The 23,417-nt window shown below is 39.9% G+C and overlaps 1 protein-coding gene across 1 annotated transcript in view; it reads left to right on the top strand.

Moving 5' to 3' along the window:
- Positions 1-23,417, top strand: part of LOC120940587 (unconventional myosin-X-like) — a 298,063-nt gene that overhangs the window by 79,665 nt on the left and 194,981 nt on the right. The window contains exon 3 of the mRNA XM_040353533.1: positions 19,938-20,096. Coding sequence (XP_040209467.1) covers positions 19,938-20,096 — 159 coding nt within the window. The remainder of the gene's footprint in view (positions 1-19,937; positions 20,097-23,417) is intronic.

Here is a 23,417-nt window from a genome sequence, read left to right on the forward strand (position 1 = left end):
ACAGCTCAGCAGTGCCACAGGCTGATAGCTTCCATGCCACGCTGCATTGAGGCAGTAATTGCTGCAAAAGGGGCCCAAACCAAGTACTGAGTACATATGCATGCTTATACTTTTCAGAGGTCCGATATTTTTCTATGTACAATCCTTGTTTTATTGATTGCATGTAATATTCTAATTTTCAGAGATTTTGGATTTGGGGTTTTCATGAGCTGTAAGCCATAATCATCACAATTATGACAAATCACGGCTTGAGCTGCAACGGCGCTTTGCGGGTGGTTTTAACCCTTTTTCGGCCGGTAGCAGGGATTAAAAATGTCCCGCTAGTGGCCAAATGCCTCCGCAAAGATGGCGGTAAGGCACCGCTAAAAATAGCGGCTCTTTACCGCCAACACCAACCCGCGCCCCAGTGTGAAAGCAGCCTTAGAAACCCTATAAGAGATTTACTAAAACTGGTGCACTTAGAATCTGGTGCAGCTGTGCATGGTAGCCAATCAGGTTCTAACTTCAGCTTGTTAAATTAGGCTTTGACATTAAAACCTGGAAGCTGATGGTTAGTTTCTATGTAGATCTGCACCAGATTATGTAGGTTCCAGTTTTAGTAAATCCCCCCCCGTGTCTAGAAAAAAGGTTGTTAAGTACAGTTTCTGGCTGAATATCTATTTTCATAACTTGTTTTTAACCCCTGCTATGTGTTCTCCTTGTAAGTCATTAAAGGAAGTTATTTGCTTAAAGCGGAGGTTCCCCCAAATAGCATTTTTCTCAGAACAACTTCTTTAGGCTTCTAACATGTACAGTCCGCAATTTAGTTTTATTTTTTACGCTGTACATACCTTATAATCTATCTTTTCATTCCGGGTACTTCCCGTATAGAGCCGACTAGCAGACCTGCATGTTAGGCTTCTTTCGGAAACGCCGTGACTCGGACGCTCCTACGCAAAACGGGGGGCGGGGCCTTATCTGCCGGGGGGAACTTTTGGTGAAAAGACGTCAATCATCTGGGCGACCTCCCAGATGACATGCCTCCTCAGCTTGGAAACGCCTACTCTCGCAGGGAGAAGTACTCGGAAGCCGGAATGAAAAGATAGATTATAAGGTATGTACAGCGTAAAAAAAAAAAATTGCGGTCTGTACATGTTAGAAGTCTAAAGAAGTTGTTCTGAGAAAAATGTTATTTGGGTGAATCTCCGCTTTAAGATTATAATACATGGAAGTGATACAGTGTTTTTGAAAATGAAGGAGGCAGCAAAATATGTTCTGAATCTAAAAAAAAAAAGCATTTTAGCTTGAGTAAATATTTGTACAGATGATGGTTTGTATTACGAAATGATGAACAGTTTCAAAATATACTCTTTATTAGTAGTTTTTCCTGTGAACTCTCGCAAAAAGTTTGTTTACCCAATCAAAAATTATCACTTGTAAATGCAGTTAAATGGATTTTTTGGTATAGTGTGTTTGGAAAGAAAACACTGTTAGTTGAATTCCTTCTTACCGGCCTATATTTACAGTTTTCTATAAATAATACCCAAATTGGTGCAATTTTTCAACTACAGAATTATTTGACCCCTGTAATTAGTTCAGAGCCTACTATTAAATGTTCTGTGATGTCAGTGGGTCTCCTTATTCCTCTTCAGTCTAGCAGGGCTACCACAGAATGTATGTAAATATATTCTAGGTGATTCATAGATCACGCTTAATATAGCAGACATTTTTCACCTTGGTTGGAGCTGTTAATCCTAATATTTCTGCTGCTATGTCAGCCACAAATCTAATGAAAGAAAATGGGTAGCATGGTAGCCCATCTGTCAGCATGTTTGTCTTGCAGCTCTGGGTTCAAATCCCAATTAGGACACCTGATCATCACACATGCATTGTATAAGAGCTTGTTGCATGTCCTGTTCTAAAATCATGGGTATTAATATGGAGTTTGAAGTGGCTATAATAGCCCTCTCTCTCCTGGGAAGGCTTTCCACAACATTTTGGGTGGTGTTTGTTAAAATTGTATCCATACACCCTAAAGAGCATTTAAGGGGTACAGGGGACAAAAAGTAGTGGCTTACAATTAGCTTTCCAGATTCATCTCATTAACATCTTTGAAAACAGTGTCCAATCATGAACTATTTAGCTTGTAATCAGTGAACAGAATGTACCCCAAGACCCAATGACTCCCTGTGGACACTGCCAATTTAGTTCTTGCATAGAATAGAGAAAATACAGCCTGTCAGTGACAGTCCACACATCAAAAATACCTCTGCCCATTTAGGCTGCTTTCACATTGCAGTGTGGAGCCGCGGTGACGGTATAGCTATACTGTCATATTTACCGCGATATTCGGGCGCTAGCGGTGAGGTTTTAACCCCCGCTAGCGGCCGAAAAAGGGTTAATACCGCTTACATTGCGGGCGGTATTACCGCGGTATCACCGCGCTTTCCCATTGATTTCAATGGGAAGGCGCGGTATAGGAGAGGTGAACACACCGCTCCTATACCGCGGTAAAGATGCGGCTAGCAGGACTTTTGGTGCTCTCCTGCTAGCGCACCGCTTCAATGTGAAAGCCTTCGGGCTTTCACATTGAACACTACAGGGCATGATTTTTCATGCGGTATAGCAGCGCTATTTTTAGCGCTGTACCGCATGAAAAACGCCCCAGTGTGCAAAGGGCCTTAGTGATGATCATGCATAACTAATTTCTGCATATTTGAAGTGATAGATTGATGGTGCTGGAGCCTTAAGTAGATATACAGTACTTTAGTACTTAAAAAAAGGTGTTATTTCAGTAGGGTGTCTAGGTGGGCTGCGCTTGTAAATCAAGGAACTGGAACAGTGACTTTGGTCTACAGAGATGATATTTTAAATGTGAAAATCAGTGGGGGCTGGTGCTCCAGCCTTGGCCCCCGTGGGTACTCACGCATTTGGGCTCACAAGGACGGACATCTCTTGGATCTCCCCATACATCAAATATTAATTCGCTATTGTGACACAAATAGGTGGGCTCAGGGCCCGAGCCCACCTTTTTTTTAAGCTAATTGGAGCCTCAGGCTCTAATCATGTGCTTCAAAAAACAAAGATTAGAGGCCAGGCGCATGGTGGACGACCTGCTACTGGTGAAAATCAAAGCGACACACCAAAGTTTTACTCTAAATGTGTAATAGGTTCTACAGGCAATGTTTTTCGAGGACCACACATCATCCCCTTCATCAGGGCCTAAAATGTACAGTACACGTTGGTAAGGACTCAAAACAATTATTTGTACTCTGCATTGCAAGCACTCGGCAATGCTCAGCAGCTGATTAGATATTGCAAAAGCTGTAGTTAAACAATTTCTTGTTTACTGTGAAAATGATGTTTTAAAGTGTCCTACTGTAGTACAATTTATATAAGTGTGTCAACTTGCAGACAAAACTGCTTCAGTAGTGTCCAAACAAATAAAAGGTCTTGTTAACTGAAAGTCCCCTTGACAGCACACTTTGCAATAAAACTATCTCTGAAACAAAACATAGTAATTTAGTGGTTTTCTTGAAATGTGTATGATTCAGAGGACACCATCCAGATGTTTCTTTAGGGTGATAAGAATAAAAAAACGGTATGTATGTAATGTATATTAATAGACTGAAAGGTTATGTAATAATCCTCAGTGGCCCCAGTGCAATGAAAGCAAATATATGTAGCTTACATACAAGTTTTTGGTTGTAGGATAAAAGTAAAATATTTTTGCCTGTTTTTGTAAACCTGTCACAAACTTGCCAAAATTTCTCAGCGCTTAGTGTCAGCATACATCAGCTAACTTGAAAATAAATCTATAGCTTTTCCATCTGCAGGATGAAGGTTTATTTTGTAAATGAGACCCCCAGCTTGTCTGCATATGATCACTATAGCTAACCTAGTGACCACATGATCAGGAAGCACTCTAATTGGTTCTTGATCATGTTTGGGGACCGGAGCTGCCAAAGATGGCTAGGATTGAGAGCCACCAACAGTGTAAAGTGTTGGCTGGAAGCTCATAAAAGGAGAACTTTTTTATTAAAACATATCCATAGCATGTGGCAACATACTGGACAGATTGTGGCCCAGAAAGGGGTAAAGAATCAAAAGGGAGAGTCAATAGGAAGGAATTGGAAAGGCTGACTTCAAATTTTACAAGAAAATTTAACAATTGCCTATAATTGTGGAATTCCAGGCTTATGCTAACTAATCAACCCACCTTCTAGCACCTATACTAACTAACTGCCCTAAGAAAGATGCATATACTTACCTATTCTCAGGCGGCTACATGGAATAAGAGAGAGCTCACTAACAGTGACTGGAATGCCTCAGCATTGACAGCACCCATAGGCTTACTATCTGTTGTTGGCGCTCCCTCCTCTCTCCTGAAGCCGCCGCTGGATGACACAGAAGTGCCGATCATGTGACCAGAGCAGCCCAAAAATAGGTAAAATCGGAGTATAGGGGCTAGAAGGGGGTGGGAGCAGTTTTAGGCTCCATTTACACCTGGGCATATACATTTACTGGCGTTTTCTGTGCATTTTTTTTGCAGCTTTTTTAGAAGTATTTTAGAAGTGTATTATAAGCGTTTTACAGCTTCAGGCATTTTTGTTCAGCCAATAGAAAGCACTAGGGAGAGCGGAGAGAGAGGAAATTAGAGGTGGCGAGCTGCTATTTGAGTGTTTTATGAACGTTTTTCTGCTCAAGTCAGGCTTTTCTATTCCAAAAACGCTTGTACTCTGCCAAAAAGAAACTCCTCTACTTTTTTGAGCTTCAGGCATTTTGCTCATATGTAAACAGGTGCCATTGAAATTAATAGGATTTTGCTTGTTGGGCATTTTGGAGCTTCAGAACTGAGCATTTTACAAGCTGAAAGATGTGAACAGGGCCTTAAGATTAGTTAGTATAAGCCTGGAATGTGTCTTTAAGCTGCTCATATCCTTTTTGCTTTGGCATGTATATTTCACTGAGACCCCTTTCACACTGGGGCGGTTTGCAGGCACTAATGTGCTAAAAATAGCGCCTGCAAACTACCACACTGTGTCTCCAGTGTGAAAGCCCTGAGGGCTTTCACACTGGAGCGGTGTGCTAAAAGGACGGTAAAGGAGCGGTGTGTATACCGCTCCTCCACTGCTCCTGCCCATTGAAATCAATGGGACACCACGGCTATACCGCCGGCAATGTGCCTCAGCAGAGGCACTTTGCGTCAGTTTTTAACCCTTTCTCAGCCAATAGCGGGGGGTAAAGCCCCCGCTAGTGGCCGAATAGCACCGTCGACGCACCTCCCGCCCTAGTGTGAAAGGGGCCTGAAGGTAACCTCTCCTTATGCACTTCACCATATATTCAGCTTGAATTGCCTAGTTTTTTTTAATTCCACTAAATGAAATGAGGTGACTGAGGGTAATTAGGGTAAAAGTTTAAGATTTGTAGATACCTTCCACAATCTCATTGATGTGTGACAACCTAACCTTATGCATGCACAGTGCAGTGGTGTGCACTGAACTCATGGAACTCAAGTCAAATCACCTTGTCTAGGTGTTGTGGCAGCATATGGTGTGAACAGGCCCTTAAATTGTTATTTGGAGTTTTTGTTGATTTTCACTGTCAACATTTTAGAAGCAATGCCTCCTGGTTACAAAACATGGCTATGCCTGAAGACCTTCTATTTAAATCCTTCGTTCTGATGGTTTATCAGCTATCTCTACATCTTGCTGCTACTGTTATCCATTAGGTTGTGGCCAGAGCCAGTTTCTGCTGGTGTCACACAAGTTGGTGATGGAAAGAGATAACAAAAGGAACAAAGAGAGCAATATCTTAACCAATTCAGCCCCAGAAGATTTTACCCCCTTCCTAACCAGAGCAATTTTGAAAATTTGGCGCTGCATCGATTTAACTGACAATTGCGCGGTTGTGCAATGCTATATCCAAACAAAATTGGGTGGTATTTGATCACCCCTTCGGTTTTTATTTTTTGCGCTATAAACAAAAAAAGACATACAATTTAGATTATTTTTTTTTATTTACGTTCTGCTTTAATAAATATCCCTCAAAAATATATAAAAAAAATGAATTTCTTCCTCGGTTTAGGCCGATATGTAATCTACATATTTTTGGTAAAAAAACATCACACTAAGTGTATATTGATTGGTTTGCGCAAAAGTTATAGCGTCTACAAAATGGGGGATAGATTTATGGCATTTTTTTTATTATTATTTTTTTAATGGCAGTGATCCGAGATTTTTATCGGGACTGCGACATTTCGGCGGTCAGATCGGACACTTTGACACTATTTTGGAACCATTGACATTTTTTTACAGCGATCAGAGCTAAAAATAGCCACTAATTACTGTATAAATGTCACTGTCAGGGAAAGGGTTAGATTGCCGCAGATACTGATCTAGGCCCAGAAGTGGGAGCAAATACCTGGATTACACAGATATCTTCTCTCCCTCCCCCCTGAAAGGTGCCAAATGTGACACCGGAGGGGGGGGGATTCAGAAAACGCAGAAGTTACATTTTTGGGCGGAGCTCTGCTTTAACCAGTTTTCCATGGGAAAGTCAAGTGATGGGACCCTCAACTAGGTGAGCATTTCAGAAGTCAGGATGCAAATTGAGTAGTTTTTACTTTTTTATGTTTAATTTAAAGCTCAATTGTGTGGAAAGCAAGGTCTACTTTAAGGCGAAGCACACACAAGCAAGGGTTTGAATTATTACACATTGTCCTGACTGTTATGCCCTGTACACACGATCAGTTCATCTGATGAAAACGGTCTGATGGATTTTTTCATCAGATATCCGATGAAGCTGACTGATGATCAGTCGTGCCTACACACCATCGGTTAAAAATCTGATCGTGTCAGAACGCGGTGACCTAAAACACAACAACGTGCTGAGAAAAATGAAGTTCAATGCTTCCGAGCATGCATCGACTTGATTCTGAGCATGCATGGATTTTTAACCGATGGACGTGCCCACAGACAATCGTTTTTTTCTATCGGTTTTTTAACCATCAGATAATTTTAAAACAAGTTCCTAGTTTTTTGACTGATGGATAAAAAACCGATGGGGCCCACACACGATCGGTTCGTCTGATGAAAATGGTCCATCAGCCCGTTTTCATCAGACGAACTGATCATGTGTATGCGGCATAAGAGCCGTGAGAACAGTGTAGAAAGAAAAAAAAGATCTGTCCAATTTTTTAAATCATAATAGTTCTATACACAATGCTTATATTGGATAAAATGGTGCTTAGATTAGTGCTTCTTCGGTGGATGTTTTCTTGAAGTGTATTGAAAGGTAATATTAAAACTAGTAATGTCAGTAGTACAAAGGAACATATCATTTCACAAAGCAGAGTATGTATGTGTATAATAGCGATTGTCAGTTTATAAAAGAGTTATAATCTTCTTTTAACTCACAGAAAGAGAACTTTTCCTTTGTTCGTCTATCTGAAATTGAAATAAAATATAATCATAATTTAGTTTAATCATATTTAATGCTTTTTTTTTTTAAAGTGTTATTTTGAAGTTTCCATCATGGAGACATTACTTACTATGCTTTGATGTGGCAGACACCATTCTGGCTTGATCTTCAGTTTGACTGATGTGGTTGTGTGGGGCATGACACACTGATGCTTGAAGAGGACATGCAAGAAATGGAACTGAAATCATATGGTGTTAGAAGGAAAGTTACATTTAGTCCCCATGTCGCTTATAATAATGCAGTATGTAAAGATGGACTCCTGGCAGGACAAAATCCCTGGCATGCATACATACCATTAAAGTAAAACTATGGTCAAACCAAACAAAGTCACTTTTATGATATAGTTTGCCTGAAAACACTAATCACATGAGAGCTGACCTTTATTCCTCCGGTCAATTTTGAAAAGGTTATTAAGACTTGCTACACACAAATCAGTTCAAGAAAAAGAAAAAATCTTAAAGCGGTAGTAAACCGCTGAAAATAAAGAAAGAACGACTAATTTATGTCCATAGCACAGCAATTTGACTTTACAGTAACTGGTGTTTCCATGTAGTGCTTTAGGGTCCTTTCACACGTGCGGACCGTTTTTTAGATCAGTTTTTTATCATCAGTTGATCCGTTTTTTCATCCGTTTTACATTCGTTTTTCATCAGTTGTCATCCGTTTTTCATCCTTTTTTCATCTGTTTTTTTTTTTTGTTAGAACTTTATTTTTATTACATATTTTGATGAAAAACTGATGTTAGCGGATCAGATGTTAAACGGGTCGTCCGCTAACATCCGTTTTTCGTCCGTTCCGTTTTTTTTGACGGAAGAAAAATAGGGTTTTCTTCCGTTCCAAAAAACGGAGCTTAACGGAGACGGATGTTAATGGACGTTAGCAGATGCTCATCCGCTAACGTACGCTATCCCATTGGAAAGCATTGCAGTCCGTAAACGGACGTATGAAAAAACGGACGAATGGTCCGCACGTGTGAAAGGACCCTTAGAGTGCTGTCACTGAACAAATTCAACAGGCTACTCACAGTCTGAAACACAATGCACTCTCCATGTGCTTTCACCTGTAAGCCCTGGTTCACACTGGAGTGTTTTGAAATGCGATTTGACATGTTTTGTCAAATCGTTGGCACTTGACGGCAATGGCACCGTCCTAATCGGTGCGACGCCGCATCTGTGGTGCTGCACCGATTTCAAAAAGTGGTTTCTGTGCTACTACTTTGGGCTGCACTGATTTCTCTGAAATCGTAGCCGAAATCAGGACTGACATGTGGGAGTGAAATCGTGCGAGTTCAGTTGAACTTGCATGGCTTTATTCCCGCAGCTCATTGTGAACCTGGGCTTAATGATTATATTGTACAGCCATTCATCAAGGATGATTTGGAGAGGAAACCTACAAAACAGTACATAACATATAATTCCATTAATCACAATTATAGTGGTAGACAAAAAAAACTATCAGTATCAGATCCTGACCAGGCAATGATCATTTGTTGGCTCTGTAGTATGTGTATTTGTAGATTGTAGTTACTCTGCACAGATGGCACATTTCCAGTCCAGAATGTGAACACAGCTGTTATTTTACAATTTCACTTGCTGAAAGGTATACACCTAGGTTAAACTGAGCAGACAAACTATCTGTTAGTAATTTTGTCGGAAGAAACAATGATATGCAGCAATCACACATGAATAACAATTGAACAGTTTAGTACATCCTTTCTGTGTAAAGCTGGCCATAGATATAATTTTGTACAACATTTTTGGGGAAAATAAAATTTTAAGATAGTTCATTCGTTTTTGTAATCATTAGTGGGGTCAAATCAACAGTTGTTTATGACTGAAATGATGGGGCAATTCGAAAGAACAGGGTGGAAAATTCAACTTCTAGTCAACCATCTTGCTGGTAATTTTTTGCTCAATCAGCGCCACAGGCAGAATACTGCAGCACTGGTCTGTGTATTCTGACGGCAGAGAGCTTCTCCACTGTCAAAATACAAAGACACAGTAGGGAGGATTTTGTCATCCACCTTCAAATGTGTGCATGGGGGAATGAGGCCAGTTTTATTCATTCAACCCATTGGTTGAAAAGAAGGGGGGAAAAAACGGACTTGTGTATGGCCAGCATTACATACCTTTCTAATCTCGATTGTTTTAACAATCTAAACAAGTATATTGTGTCTATATCTCATGAAGCCATTTATTTGAAAATAAGGCTTGGAAAAAAGTAGCTTTTTGGCAGACTAGGGTGCTGTGTTTAATCATAGTAAGTACATGAAATACAAAGGATTGCTACAGTAGATTATAATAAGCTGTTGGAAATTCCCATTCCTTTTTAGTACAAATGTTTTAACTGCAATAAGCCCCTAGCTATATATTTGAAACCATACATTGTAACTGTCACAAACTGGCATTCTAGAAGATTAGAACACTTTTTTTTGTTAAAGAAAAAAGCATCATTATCATTGCAGATTTTATATTGTCAGTAAAGTTGCAAGAATTCTTTTTTTTATGCAAAGAAATTTGCAGTCATATGCTATCATAGACATACTCATAGGACAGAAAACACAAATTAATAGACATGTGATTCGAATGGCATTATATCCACTTATGTAATGCCAAGGATCTGTGCAGGTGGATTAAAGCTGTTGACCTTCTGAGAGCATCTGGATAAATTGAATATGTCGTAAAATGAATTACTATTGTTTTTTAACATGAACAATATTTAACAAAAATATCACTAAATGCAATGGTGTATGGTAAAAAAAAAAAGTACGTATAGCCTTAGTCTAAATTAGTCTTAGTCTAAATTGCCCACCAGCCTCTGACATTGACTCCATCTTTCTTGCAGAATTTCTTTAGGTGTTTGAGGGTTTGCTAGTGAGCTTTTGATCATTATCACGTTAGAAGATCCAGATGGCTTCAAATTCTTATCCAGAACATGTTAATATGTTGCAGAATTCATAGTTAAATTGATAACTGCTAGTGCCTTGGCCCTAACGGATCTAAGCAACCCTAAACCATAACATTTCCAGCACCAGTTTGCATTAAGTTTTTTCTCAGTTTTGTATGGATTTTTTTTTCTGAAATGTAGTTTTCAGAGTTTCTACTGTTACTGTGGCCAAAAAACTCTCATGAATTAATCGGCCGACAATATTTAGTTCCAGAGGGCATGGTTTTTTCTTATTTGTTTGATGGCAAACTGTAGTCTTGCTCCAATGTTTTTTTTTTAACAGCATTGGCATTTCCTTGCACACCATGCAGGCTAAATAGATGCAATTGTTTTCTGATTGTATATGCATGTACTTTGATAACAACTATTTCAAGAGTTACTTGCAGATCTTAGGATGAAATGTTGGGGTTCTTAGATGCTTTTTTTTTTTACCATCAAATGGTCAGCTGACTTTACTTGGGCGACAAGTTCTTGGTAAATTAGTCGTTTTTTTAAATCTACACCACTTGTAGATTATATTTATTATAGTGAAATTATTGATTTAAATAAACATTTTGGGATCTTTGTAAATCGATTGACAGACACAAAGAAATTCACAACCTTTTTTTCTGAGGGCATTGAGAGCTCTTTTGATCTTGGCATGATGACACCACACACGTCAATAGCAAAGGAAACAAGACCCTGCTTTAACAACTCCCATAATCTGTGAACTTATTTTGAACATAGCAGGAAGTAGTAAACTGCAGAATACACACAAAGGGGAGACAGTAGCTATTGGGGAGCCAGAGTAAAAGCAGCACCGGTCTGCAGTCTGGAGGTGATGCTAGGATGATTCAAGTGGTCTTTCCCTAACATATGAACCCAAAACAATGACAGATTTATATACTGACTGCTAGTGGCCAACAATGAGAACAGGCTGATAGCCTATATTCTGCAGCATCCTTCTCCTTGCTATGTGCACCCTTGTTTCAATTAAGTTTGCAGATTATGGCGGCTGTTAAAACAGTTCCCTGGAATGAGCTCAGCTTTCAAAGTACATCTATCTATTAATGTGATGTGAGGTGGCAGAGTAAGATACATTATATTGCCCCTTGTGGTCCCCCACCAAACAAGAACGTTTTAGCTATGGGCTTGCAGGATCCATCATACACCTATCATTAATGCATAATATATTTCCTGTGTGTTCTTGACAAAGCTGACTATGAAATTGCCAAAGTGAACCACCCATACTGTGCCGGGTGGCCATTTCTTCAGAGCTCATGCCGCCGATGATCATCGGCTGGATATATAGTAAATGTCTCCTAAACAGCGCACGTTTAGGAGATATTTACAGTAGCTATAGGTAAGCCCTATCATAGGCTTGCCTATAGGTACAAGGTAAAGATTAAAGTTTACAACCACTTTAAATTGAGCTTTTACAAGACTGAATAATGATTCCTACCCCCAGGGAAAAACAAGGTTAGTGAAAATTATTTCGAAATGCCAATAACCATAATTTTATATCCATGATTTTTCAGGAAGCCAGAAAAAATTAAGTAACAGTATTGAGTCAAAGAGTGAGTATTTGCTTTTTGGAAGATAAGAGCTATGTATTTGTGTTACATTTAATCTGTAGTCAAGGATGTGGTGTAGTTTAATTTTGCCTCTCAGTTAAAGAGCTTAGCTATAAATCGTGCAGATTGTTGGCTTTAACCATTATCTAGCTTTGAAAGCAATCAGTGTGCTACAAGGTTATTAGACAATGAACAAATGATAACTTTTCTGCTGGTTCAGGCTGAGTTTGGGCTTACAACTATGCTTTTGCTTTGTATAAATATAGACAATATGGACAATATTATCAGTAATAAATCTTCTTAGAATTGATTCCCATAGTCATAAAGATTTGGAGTGATGTGCATTGGGACAAATATATCACACAAGTGCTCAGCAAAGAGTTCACCAAAGGTTTCTAGCCTGCAGTTTATAGCCTGTGTTACACATCACAGCCTTTCTGGCTTTTATTCCTGCCCCTGGCAGGCCCAAAATCAGTCACTGCTTCATAAAGTGTATGTGTAAAAAAGACTTTAACTGCTGTACCCCCGGGTCAATTCTGACACTTCTCACATACAAATTGATTGGAACCCCAAACATTATGTACAGTGGGTGACAATTAAAATTTTTTTTTTTCAATAATAGCAGCGGGGGGGGGGGGGGGGGGGGGGGTTAAGCCGGAGCATAGACAGAGACAGTGAGAGCACTGACAGGCAGGAAGGAGGGGTTGAAGGGGCAGAGCAGGGCAGCATATGACAGAGGGACGCACTTTGACTACAATGATCAGAGCTGAGTAGCCCTGCTTATTGTGGTCAGTATAGAGAGGGGCATAAAGGAAGTGGCAGGTTCAGGGGGAAGTTTTACAGTTTAGAGGGATGCAGATTACACAGCACAAGCACTGTGCTGCTTAATTTGCTTTAAAGGACAAGGATGTGTATATATATATATATATTTTTTTTTTTTTGGGGGGGTTAACTAACACTTTAATAAAGGCACATAGGTTGTTTACTTTACAAGACAGGTTCCAGAGCTTAGTGAATGAAGTGAAGCTTTGCTGACTTCCAGAATTCAATGATGTGCAAGCCAAAATGTTTTTTCTTTTTTTTTTACATATGCTGGTGATTGGGTATTCTTTGCAAGGTGAAATTGCACCTCAATCACATAGCGGAAAATCCTTTTCGCACAGTGCAGCTTCCCTTTCAAAGTGATCAGCCTATTTGTCTTTAGTAAATCAACCCCAATGCATGCAAGGACACATATAAAGTTTTTTGAAGAATAATGACTTCAGCTGCAAAGTACAGGGAGTGCAGAATTATTAGGCAAATTAGTATTTTGACCACATCATCCTCTTTATGCATGTTGTCTTACTCCAAGCTGTATAGGCTCGAAAGCCTACTACCAATTAAGCATATTAGGTGATGTGCATCTCTGTAATGGGAAGGTGTGTGGTCTAATGACATCAACACCCTATATCAGGTGTGCATAATTATTAGTCAACTTCCTTTCCTTTGGCAAAATGGGTCAAAAGAAGGACTTGACAGGCTCAGAAAAGTAAAAAATAGTGAGATATCTTGCAGAGGGATGCAGCACTCTTAAAATTGCAAAGCTTCTGAAGCGTGATCATCGAACAATCAAGCGTTTCATTCAAAATAGTCAACAGGGTCGCAAGAAGCGTGTGGAAAAACCAAGGCGCAAAATAACTGCCCATGAACTGAGAAAAGTCAAGCGTGCAGCTGCCAAGATGCCACTTGCCACCAGTTTTGCCATATTTCAGAGCTGCAACATCACTGGAGTGCCCAAAAGCACAAGGTGTGCAATACTCAGAGACATGGCCAAGGTAAGAAAGGCTGAAAGACGACCACCACTGAACAAGACACACAAGCTGAAACGTCAAGACTGGGCCAAGAAATATCTCAAGACTGATTTTTCTAAGGTTTTATGGACTGATGAAATGAGAGTGAGTCTTGATGGGCCAGATGGATGGGCCCGTGGCTGGATTGGTAAAGGGCAGAGAACTCCAGTCCGACTCAGACGCCAGCAAGGTGGAGGTGGAGTACTGGTTTGGGCTGGTATCATCAAAGATGAGCTTGTGAGGCCTTTTCGGTTGAGGATAGAGTCAAGCTCAACTCCCAGTCCTACTGCCAGTTTCTGGAAGACACCTTCTTCAAGCAGTGGTACAGGAAGAAGTCTGCATCCTCCAAGAAAAACATGATTTTCATGCAGGACAATGCTCCATCACACGCGTCCAAGTACTCCACAGCGTGGCTGGCAAGAAAGGGTATAAAAGAAGAAAAACTAATGACATGGCCTCCTTGTTCACCTGATCTGAACCCCATTGAGAACCTGTGGTCCATCATCAAATGTGAGATTTACAAGGAGGGAAAACAGTACACCTCTCTGAACAGTGTCTGGGAGGCTGTGGTTGCTGCTGCACGCAATGTTGATGGTGAACAGATCAAAACACTGACAGAATCCATGGATGGCAGGCTTTTGAGTGTCCTTGCAAAGAAAGGTGGCTATATTGGTCACTGATTTGTTTTTGTTTTGTTTTTGAATGTCAGAAATGTATATTTGTGAATGTTGAGATGTTATATTGGTTTCACTGGTAAAAATAAATAATTGAAATGGGTATATATTTTTTTTTGTTAAGTTGCCTAATAATTATGCACAGTAATAGTCACCTGCACACACAGATATCCCCCTAAAATAGCTAAAACTAAAAACAAACTAAAAACTACTTCCAAAAATATTCAGCTTTGATATTAATGAGTTTTTTGGGTTCATTGAGAACATGGTTGTTGTTCAATAATAAAATTAATCCTCAAAAATACAACCTGCCTAATAATTCTGCACTCCCTGTATATTGAACAGTTTCACACAACTTATATTTGGAAACGGAAGTATTTCTGTTCTGTTTTAGGGGACAACGTCATATATTAGAATTCTTACTAAAGTTTTATTCACTCTCATGACTTGCTTTTCAGCTTTCTTCTCTACTTTCAAAAGTGACTGTGAAATGTAGCACTGGTCTTTTGTTGCTGCATTCTACTTTAATTGTTATCATGAAACCTTAGATCTTCTAAGAATTTTTGCTGTGTAAGAAAAGTAAGACCTAACTTCTGTGTTTTGTAATCTATAGGGAGAGGCAAGCTCTCTTATACTCTAGTGCAGTGGTTCTCAACCTTCTAGTGCAGTGACTCCTTGATAAAATTTCCCAAGTTGTGGGGACCCCTAACAGTAAAATTACTTTCGTAGCATGGGTTGTCAGCACCCAAGGAAAGACAAGTCATTTGCGCCCCTAACTCATAGACATTCAGTACTCCCAGAGTCCCTTATAGTACATTTTAGGATGTACCACTCTTTGTTCTCCTTTCTTTCCCCTTTATCTCTCTCTATCCTAATTTCTTTTTTTCCCCATTACTCTCTTTAGCCGTCTTTGTTGTTCTCTCTCTTATTCTTTCTCTCCCTTTTTCTTTTTTCCTCCCCCTCTTTTCCTCTCCCTTTCATGTATTCTCTATTTGTATTCCTTATTTTACTCTTTGGTGGTGGGGGGGGGGGGGGGGGGATGAGTGGCAATGCTGGGGGAGTTCTGATCAGCCAATTTAGATGCTCTTGATCAAAGTCATCTGCTGATCTGAGAACTGTAATGGGGACTTTTAATGGCAACTATAATCACAGGTAGGGTTACTCACTGTGTCTCCGGCTTCACTGTGTCTTTGACTTTGTGGTGTCTCGTAGCAGTGACACCTATGCCGAAATCAGGAGATAGGGTCTCCTCCAGCCCCTCCCACTCCACAATTCTCACCAGTCAGCTGACCTCTAGTCTCTGCCACCCAGCCATGCCGTGAACTGATGGCTGGCTGTGAAGAGGCTGAGTGGGTGGCCGCGCGCTCCAGGAACAGCCCAGCAGGACGGCCACAGGCGCCAGGGACAACTCTGCTGGGCGGCCGCAAAACGGCTGGGAGAGTGGTGCGGGCTTCAGGAACAGGCCAGGATTCATTGACCCCTGGCAAATCATCATTCGACCCCCGAGGGGGTCCCGACCGTCAGGTTGAGAACCACTGCTTTGGTGCATCTCTAAATCATAGAAAATCAAGGCCATATCTGCTAAATAAAATTGGTTTGGCCCTTGTTACTTCAGAAACTTGTCTGGCCTTTGTGTGCATTTTAAGAGATTAAATTTGCATTATGCCGCCTACACACGATCATTTTTAATGGTCTAGAAAAAACAAAGATTCTTGTCAAGCCTGACTTGCCTACATACGATCGTGAAAAAAAATGCTTGAGCAAAGCGCAGTGACGTACAACACAACGGCACTATAAAAGGGAAGTACCATTCGGATGGTGCCACCCTTGGGGCTGCTTTTGCTGATTTCGTGTTAGTAAAAGTTTGGTGAGAGACGATTTGCACTTTTCAGTCTTTGTGCTTTTCAGTCTGTTACAGCATGACGAATGTGCTATCTCCATTACGAACACTAGTTTTACCAGAACGAGCGCTCCTGTCTCATAACTTGCTTCTGAGCATGCACATTTTTTCACCAAAAATGGAGCATGTTCTACATTTTTAATGGCAATTTTTCACGTCATGAAAAATGCTCTGGAGCCTACACACAATAGTTTTTAATGACGTTAATTTTTTTTTATTTTTCACGTCATTAAAAATGGTTGTCAGTACGCGTCATTAGTCTTTTAAAACATCTCTGGAAACAAATGTTGATGGGACTGCAAACTTTAGCTTCTTTCACTATTAGCAAGTTGTGCAGCTATGAATGTGCTCACCATTTATCAAGCAGGAAGGTCAAGTGCTGTCTGAGCTAAATGTAGCATATTTGTAACTGTAGTGTAACGTGCAACAAATTAAGGGTAGTAAAATACTTGGAACTCTGGTCTGCTGATCTGCCTCCACCACCCCTTACCCCCTACTTACCTCTAAATGTTTGCTAAAAGACCCTTATCTTCAAACCATGGTCACAGAACACATACTGGGTCATGAGTCTTTTGGGTTCTTTACTGCAGAGGAAGAGGATAATTTTTCAAGTACTCTGGGTAACATGCACACTTTCTATTAGCTGTTTAGTGGTGGAGACCTCTCAGACCAGGACTCTAATGCTAGATCGCCGCAGTAGGCACTGTACATTTTCATGTCAGCAGACTTGGGTCACCTAGAGGAGTTAAACGTACCTATCCTTCAACGGTCCCTGTCCCTTGCTGTCATCTTTTGAAGGTTTTCGGCATTCAGCCATCTTCATTGGCTGATGCAGAATGATGTCACTCCTGTGCATGCACAAGAATCAGTCATCCCAGCACACAGGGACCCTGCCCATAATGTAAGCTGAGCTGTACATGACAGAAAAAACTACAAGCAGGCAGCTACTGTAGATGTATTTTATTGAGAAAGAGACATTGCATGTGTCTTCTGCAATAAAGAGCCTGCCTGCTCACAGTTTGTGCTTATTTTTAATGGTGGGATGGGTGAGGCGGTTAATGTATGTGCAAAGGTGGGCTTTAAATGATATGTGTACTTTTTGTGTACTTATCCTTTCCTACTATACACTGCCTACCCCCAGCACTTAAAGTGTATGATATACTTTCTTACAACATTACTGTTTTTGGAGGTGGGATGATAAATGCATTTATTCTATAAAACAATAAAATAGTTTCTAGAGATCTGTGTGTAGCTTGAGTACTAGTCAATCATGAGAGACCATTTTAGTCACCTGTGTTGTAATGCAGTTTGCTTAATTTCTGTTCCATGAATAGTTGAGCAAATCCATTGTTTTACAATTGTCTTTTACAACATCATGTTGTATTGAAGTGTGTTGTAAAAAGTACTGTAAGCTATATTATTATGTGAGTTGACCTGCTTTATTTTTTCCCTATTCAACCCTATTAAATTAGGCAATTTGACAGTTCAACACTGTGGGGTTGATTTACTAAAGGAAAATAGGCTGTTTACTCTCTGCAAGGAAATTGTCGTCAGAGCTTAGTGGATGAGGTGACAGTCTGCTGACTTTCAGAATCCAAGCACGTGCAAGGAATTTTTTATTTTATTTCTATGCTTGTGATTGGGTGTTCTTTGCACGGTGAAATTGCACCTCATTTACTTAGCTGTCAGGGAAATCCTCTTGCACAGTGCAGCTTCTCTTGCCAAGTGAAAAGCCGAATGCATCCAAGACCACATAGTGATGTGTACATCAGTGTATGTATTTGTAAAGTGTCTGGTATAAAACTTTAAAGTTAGCAAAATTCTTCTATTTAGCTTTGACACTATGCATAAAATGCTCTAAAGTAGTTAGGGATACTGTTGGGTTATTTTGTGTATGGTACTTGTTCTGCACTTTCAAATTGAAGTCGTCTAGGCATTATCTTGTGGGAGGCATAATGGTTATATCACATGTTTCTACTCTATACCTGACTGCATTCTATATCCCTGACCATGCTGAATGACAGTGAACTTTTAGCATGACTTGTGTTTCAGGGCAGACATTCTTACCTCCTGGGCTAAATGATTAAACAGGAGTCCTAATGTTCTATGGGCGTCTGTTTTTCATCAGCCAGTCTGTCCCAGAGAGGTTCACTATGTAGACATATAAGGTACCAAACTACCACAATTTTGCAAAGAACCAAGAAGAATGGAATGTATGTCATAGGTTATGTTTATTTTTCTGGTAAATGTGTTGCAGTATTGGGGTAGCAAACACCTAGAAACTGTATATTTATCTATTAAAGATATTATTTTTTTGGATCAACACAATATAGTTATGGATTGTTTTCTACAAATAGATGTATTCAGTGAGCTATTCTAATAACAGTGTCTTCTGACTGCAGAAATAAGTCTGACATCTCAGCTCAGGCTCCATAGGATGTCACATTCCACAACTTGTAACATGAACCCTGGGCCTCAATCCCCCCCACAGGGCCAAGATGTGAGAGCTTTAGCAAGTTTGGGGTATATGGGTATACTTTCTAAATATATATAATTAGGAATTCCCTATTGTCAGGCAGATTTCTGTGAAATGTCTTCTATGCTACATCTGCTAACAACAGTCTAATGTGGTACACACATAAATGAATTTAAAGAAAAGGGGCCTTCTGCTAATTAGTTTAATGCAAATAACTTTATCTATGTACTTAAATGTTTTTAAAACGTAATTTTAAAAATATATGTGCAAATGCATACAAGTGTTTTTTTTGCCAGTAATGCTACGGAGTGGCTGTGCTTTTCTGCTTTTGCTCTCAGTGCAGATCTACAGTATCAGTCTGCTCACACTTATAAAAGAAAGATAAATTTGGGATATGTATATGTACTATGCAGCCTTTAGGTTAAGTAATACTCATTTATTTTATTAAAATAGTTACAGTACATTTTTATAACTTGTGTTTACTTGCAACATGTGGCCCATATTTGCACCCATAAAGTGGAAGAATACCTTTACTATAACTATTCTTAAAAATGTACCCCCCCCCCCCCCACCATCGGGCCTATCCTGTATAAAGAAGATGTGTGTACGTACCTATTTTTAATCTGGTCCGGTCATGTGATCCTGCAGCCTCGAGTCCTCTGTGTTAGCGAGAGGCTGCAGGGGAGAGGAAACGCTGGCAACGGCTGCACCATGGGAATCTATGGGAGACTTCATGGCTCCCCGAATTCTCAGCCATTGTCACTCCCTTACACAAAACTGCAGGATCGTGGCACTGGACCAGAGCAGATTGAAAATGGGTAAGTACACACTATACAGGTTAGGCAGGATAGGTAAGAGAGGGGAAAATTTTTAAGAACACTTATGGTTAGCGTTTTATTCATGTCTTCTAACATGTAAATCATGCCATGTTATTCACTGGCTTAATTTCTGTGCTGTATTTTTGCTCTACAATCAATACATCTGTAGCAGGGATATATCGTATCTATGAATGTACCACATACCTTAAGAAATATTACTGATAAATGCATGCTTGTTTTGATTTTATTAACTGGGACTATTGTTTTTATTTTGGTTCAGGTATTCACATATAAACAAAGCACAATTACTCGCCAGAAGGTGACCACTATGCATCCAACCAGCACAAATGGTGTAGAAGACATGGCATCACTGGGTGATCTACATGAGGGGTCAATAATGTACAATCTCTACAAGAGATACCAGGAAGACAGCATTTATGTAAGTTTTTATTTTATTTATTTTTTAAGTAATACCACTCACTGTTTAATTTACATTTACATCTCTTTATGTGTATGGACTATGGAACTGTATTTATTTTAATAAAAAAAGAAATCTACCGTAAGTACCTTTTTTCATAATGGATTTACAGCTGTCATGTGACCCAGCAATTTCCCAGCCTGTCTGCAGGGAAACATCAGTGTTAGAAGCTTTTAGTCTTCTGCTGCTTATCACATGTTAAAAAAAAACCCAGAGCCTTCAGAATACAAAAGAAAAATGCATACATAATGTAAAATGAATCTTTTAAACCATTATACAAATATGTATTTGAACTGAATACTTTATTATTTTTGTGCAAAAACATTATGTGGGCTATCTATGGGGCGGTTCTGCCAATCACAGCCTGTGTCACACCCCACCAGCCTTTGTCTACTGTTTGTATGTTCTTAGAATTACAGGGAGGTGAAGCCTCAATCAATCCACATGTAATATCCCGCCCCCCTTTATATATTTTTAGTGGGCATGGAGGAAGAGGGAGGGAATAGGTTGTTGTTTATCCCTGTGTAGATGGCCACATGTGTGACTTTATAGTCACATGGGCGCAACAGATAAGAAAAAGGAGGAGCTTAGAAGGAAACTGAACGTAAAATGAACGATCTCAGGCTGCATTAGGGACGCACACAGGGATGGTGGGACAGGAACAGCAGGATTAAGCTTGTTTTGTTCAAAATACAGAAAACAAATCCCATAGTGACTGAATGAGTATGAACAGTATGTAATGCAGCATGTACTGAAGGTTTTTAATGATGTGGATTTAATTACTTCTGTGATAAAAGATTGAAGTGGGCCTTTTCCCCATTTTCCTAAAAATTAACCCATCAGAACGCAGTTCGGCGTGATCATCTTTTATTAGTTAAAAACATTGTTTTCTTTTACTTTCAATTGCCGGTTTTTCATTTCCTGGTTGAGTGAGGCACTGGTGTTATAGCCCTGGCTTCACAGCTGCATTCAGGGAAGGCTACCAGTGCCTACAACTGTGCCTTTCCCTCACATGATATGCACCAGGGGGCTGACCAACGGTTCTAGGAAGTAAGGCCGTGTTTTGCGCAGGCAAGGCAGCCCATTTATTTAAATGGGCTGCCGTGTCTCCAGAAAAGCACAAGGAAAAGGTCCCTGAACCAGTTTGAAATTGCAGCCTGCACGGGAACTGCAAGTGCAGTGTGGTTCCCATTGCAGGTGCGATTTAAAGTGCGCGCAGCATGCCATTAGGACTAATGGCACCTGCACGCATCCAGCACATTTTTCTGTGTGGGTTGTTGTGGTTCAGGTGCGGACCTGCAGTGGGAACCACTCACATAGATGAACCAGGCGTAAGGGGAGATGTGAATTTATTTGCCCTCAGTGAAAATGGTCACTGTTAAAACAATGGGAAGGAAAAGAATAAAAGTTATGCAAAGAATAAAAAGCCTGCATCTACTTATATGTATCTGTTTAAAGGTTGATATTGCTAAATATAGCTAAAGATGCTAATTTCTAAGATAAAGGTGAAGTTGCTCTTTTATTTGTATCTAAACCCAAAAAGAAGAAATATGTTGCAGCTAACTAGTCCTAGTTGTGCCAGCTGAATTAGTTTTCATTTCCAGACTAATATTTTTAACGAGTACATTAAATACTGGATGATCTTATCAGACATATGCAGTGTCATTGTCACTGAAAAGACAGCAACACAATTTTTATCCTAATTTGGACTACTAATCCTGTCACTCCATCATGTAATGAAGATGAAAAGTGCAAGCAAGTCCTACCTGGATGATAACCATGATTGCCTTCATGAATACAGTGGGAAGTAGCCACAAAGGGACAAGATCTGTGTAATTTTTAGGATTACCAGATGAAAATAAAGGGGGAAAAAGCCTGAAAAAAAAAAGAAATCTAATTCAGCCAATAGCCAGTCATATAATGAGAAGTCAGACATTCTTATGCCTTACACATGATAGGAATTTCTGATGGACTAAAATCTGATGGAATTTTTCTTTAGAATTCCGATCAAGATGCCTTCCATCAGTCTTGCATACACACTGTCAGACAAAATTCCGACCGTACAAAACACGGTGACACTACGACGAGCCGAGAAAAATTAAGTTCAATGCTTTCGAGCATGCGTCGACTTGATTCTGAGCAAGCGTAGGAATTTTCTTTGACGGAGTTCCACACAGACAATCAGAATTTCCCATAGGATTTTATTCCAAAAAAAAATCCTACGGGCCCACAAACGATAGGAATTTCGAATGAAAAAATTCCATCAGACTGTTTTCATCAGAAATTCCTATCGTGTGTACAAGGCATTACAGGAATTGAAAAAAACAAACAAAACACAGTTTTTTTCTAATCTCAAGATATGGGAGGTACACATCTCCTTCAGTAGCCAGAAAGGAAAGGAAATGACTTGAATTTAATAGAATTTCAGGAGGTTTCTGATTTTTTAATGCAGGAACTGCATTAACTGACCAGCGTTTTTTGCATTTTTATATCTACAGCAATAAATATGATTTGGCTTAAATGGCTTTGTAATGCACCTGTATAGGGATTCTGGAAATGCCAATGTATTACATGTAAAAGCTCTAGAGTAGGTACAGTAAATCACCAGCCTTGGGCTAATGTGTTTAGGATGAGTTTCCCTGACAGAACATTATGCATATTAGTACAGGAACACACTGAATATCAATCAAAATTATTATCTTGATTAGATTGAGCTTTTTAAAGCCACACAATTCAGAGGCCTACATTGGTCATGTGGCACTTTAGGCAAATTAAAGACTGGTTGGTATACTTGTGGTTTTGGGTGAGCTTGTTTGGGCTTCTCCTTAGGCCCCGTACACACGACCGAGTTTCTCGGCAGAATTCAGCCAGAAACTTGATCGGAGCTGAATTCTGCCGAAAAACCCGGCCGTGTGTACACTTTTGGCCGAGGAAGCCGACGAGGATCTCGGCGAGGAAATAGAGAACATGTTCTCTATTTCCTCGTTGTTCAATGGGAAATTTCGGCTCGCCGAGATCCTCGGCGGCTTCACAAGGAACTCGACGAGCAAAACGATGTGTTTTGCCCGTCGAGTTCCTCGGACGTGTGTACGGGGCCTCAAGGTGCCCAGTTTAAAAGTCAATAAAACCTTATAGCAGTATTGATAATAATGTGTAAATATCATTTGCCCTAAAGGCTTGGCAAACTTAGTCACGTATGCAGATGTGGGTAGGTGTGCGTTTTATACGAGGACTGCCAGTTCAGCCTTAAAAAAATGTTGATACTTTCTACAGGTGTCAGGC

This window comes from Rana temporaria, chromosome 5 (genome assembly GCF_905171775.1).
Source record: "Rana temporaria chromosome 5, aRanTem1.1, whole genome shotgun sequence".
Taxonomy (NCBI): Eukaryota; Metazoa; Chordata; class Amphibia; order Anura; family Ranidae; genus Rana; species Rana temporaria.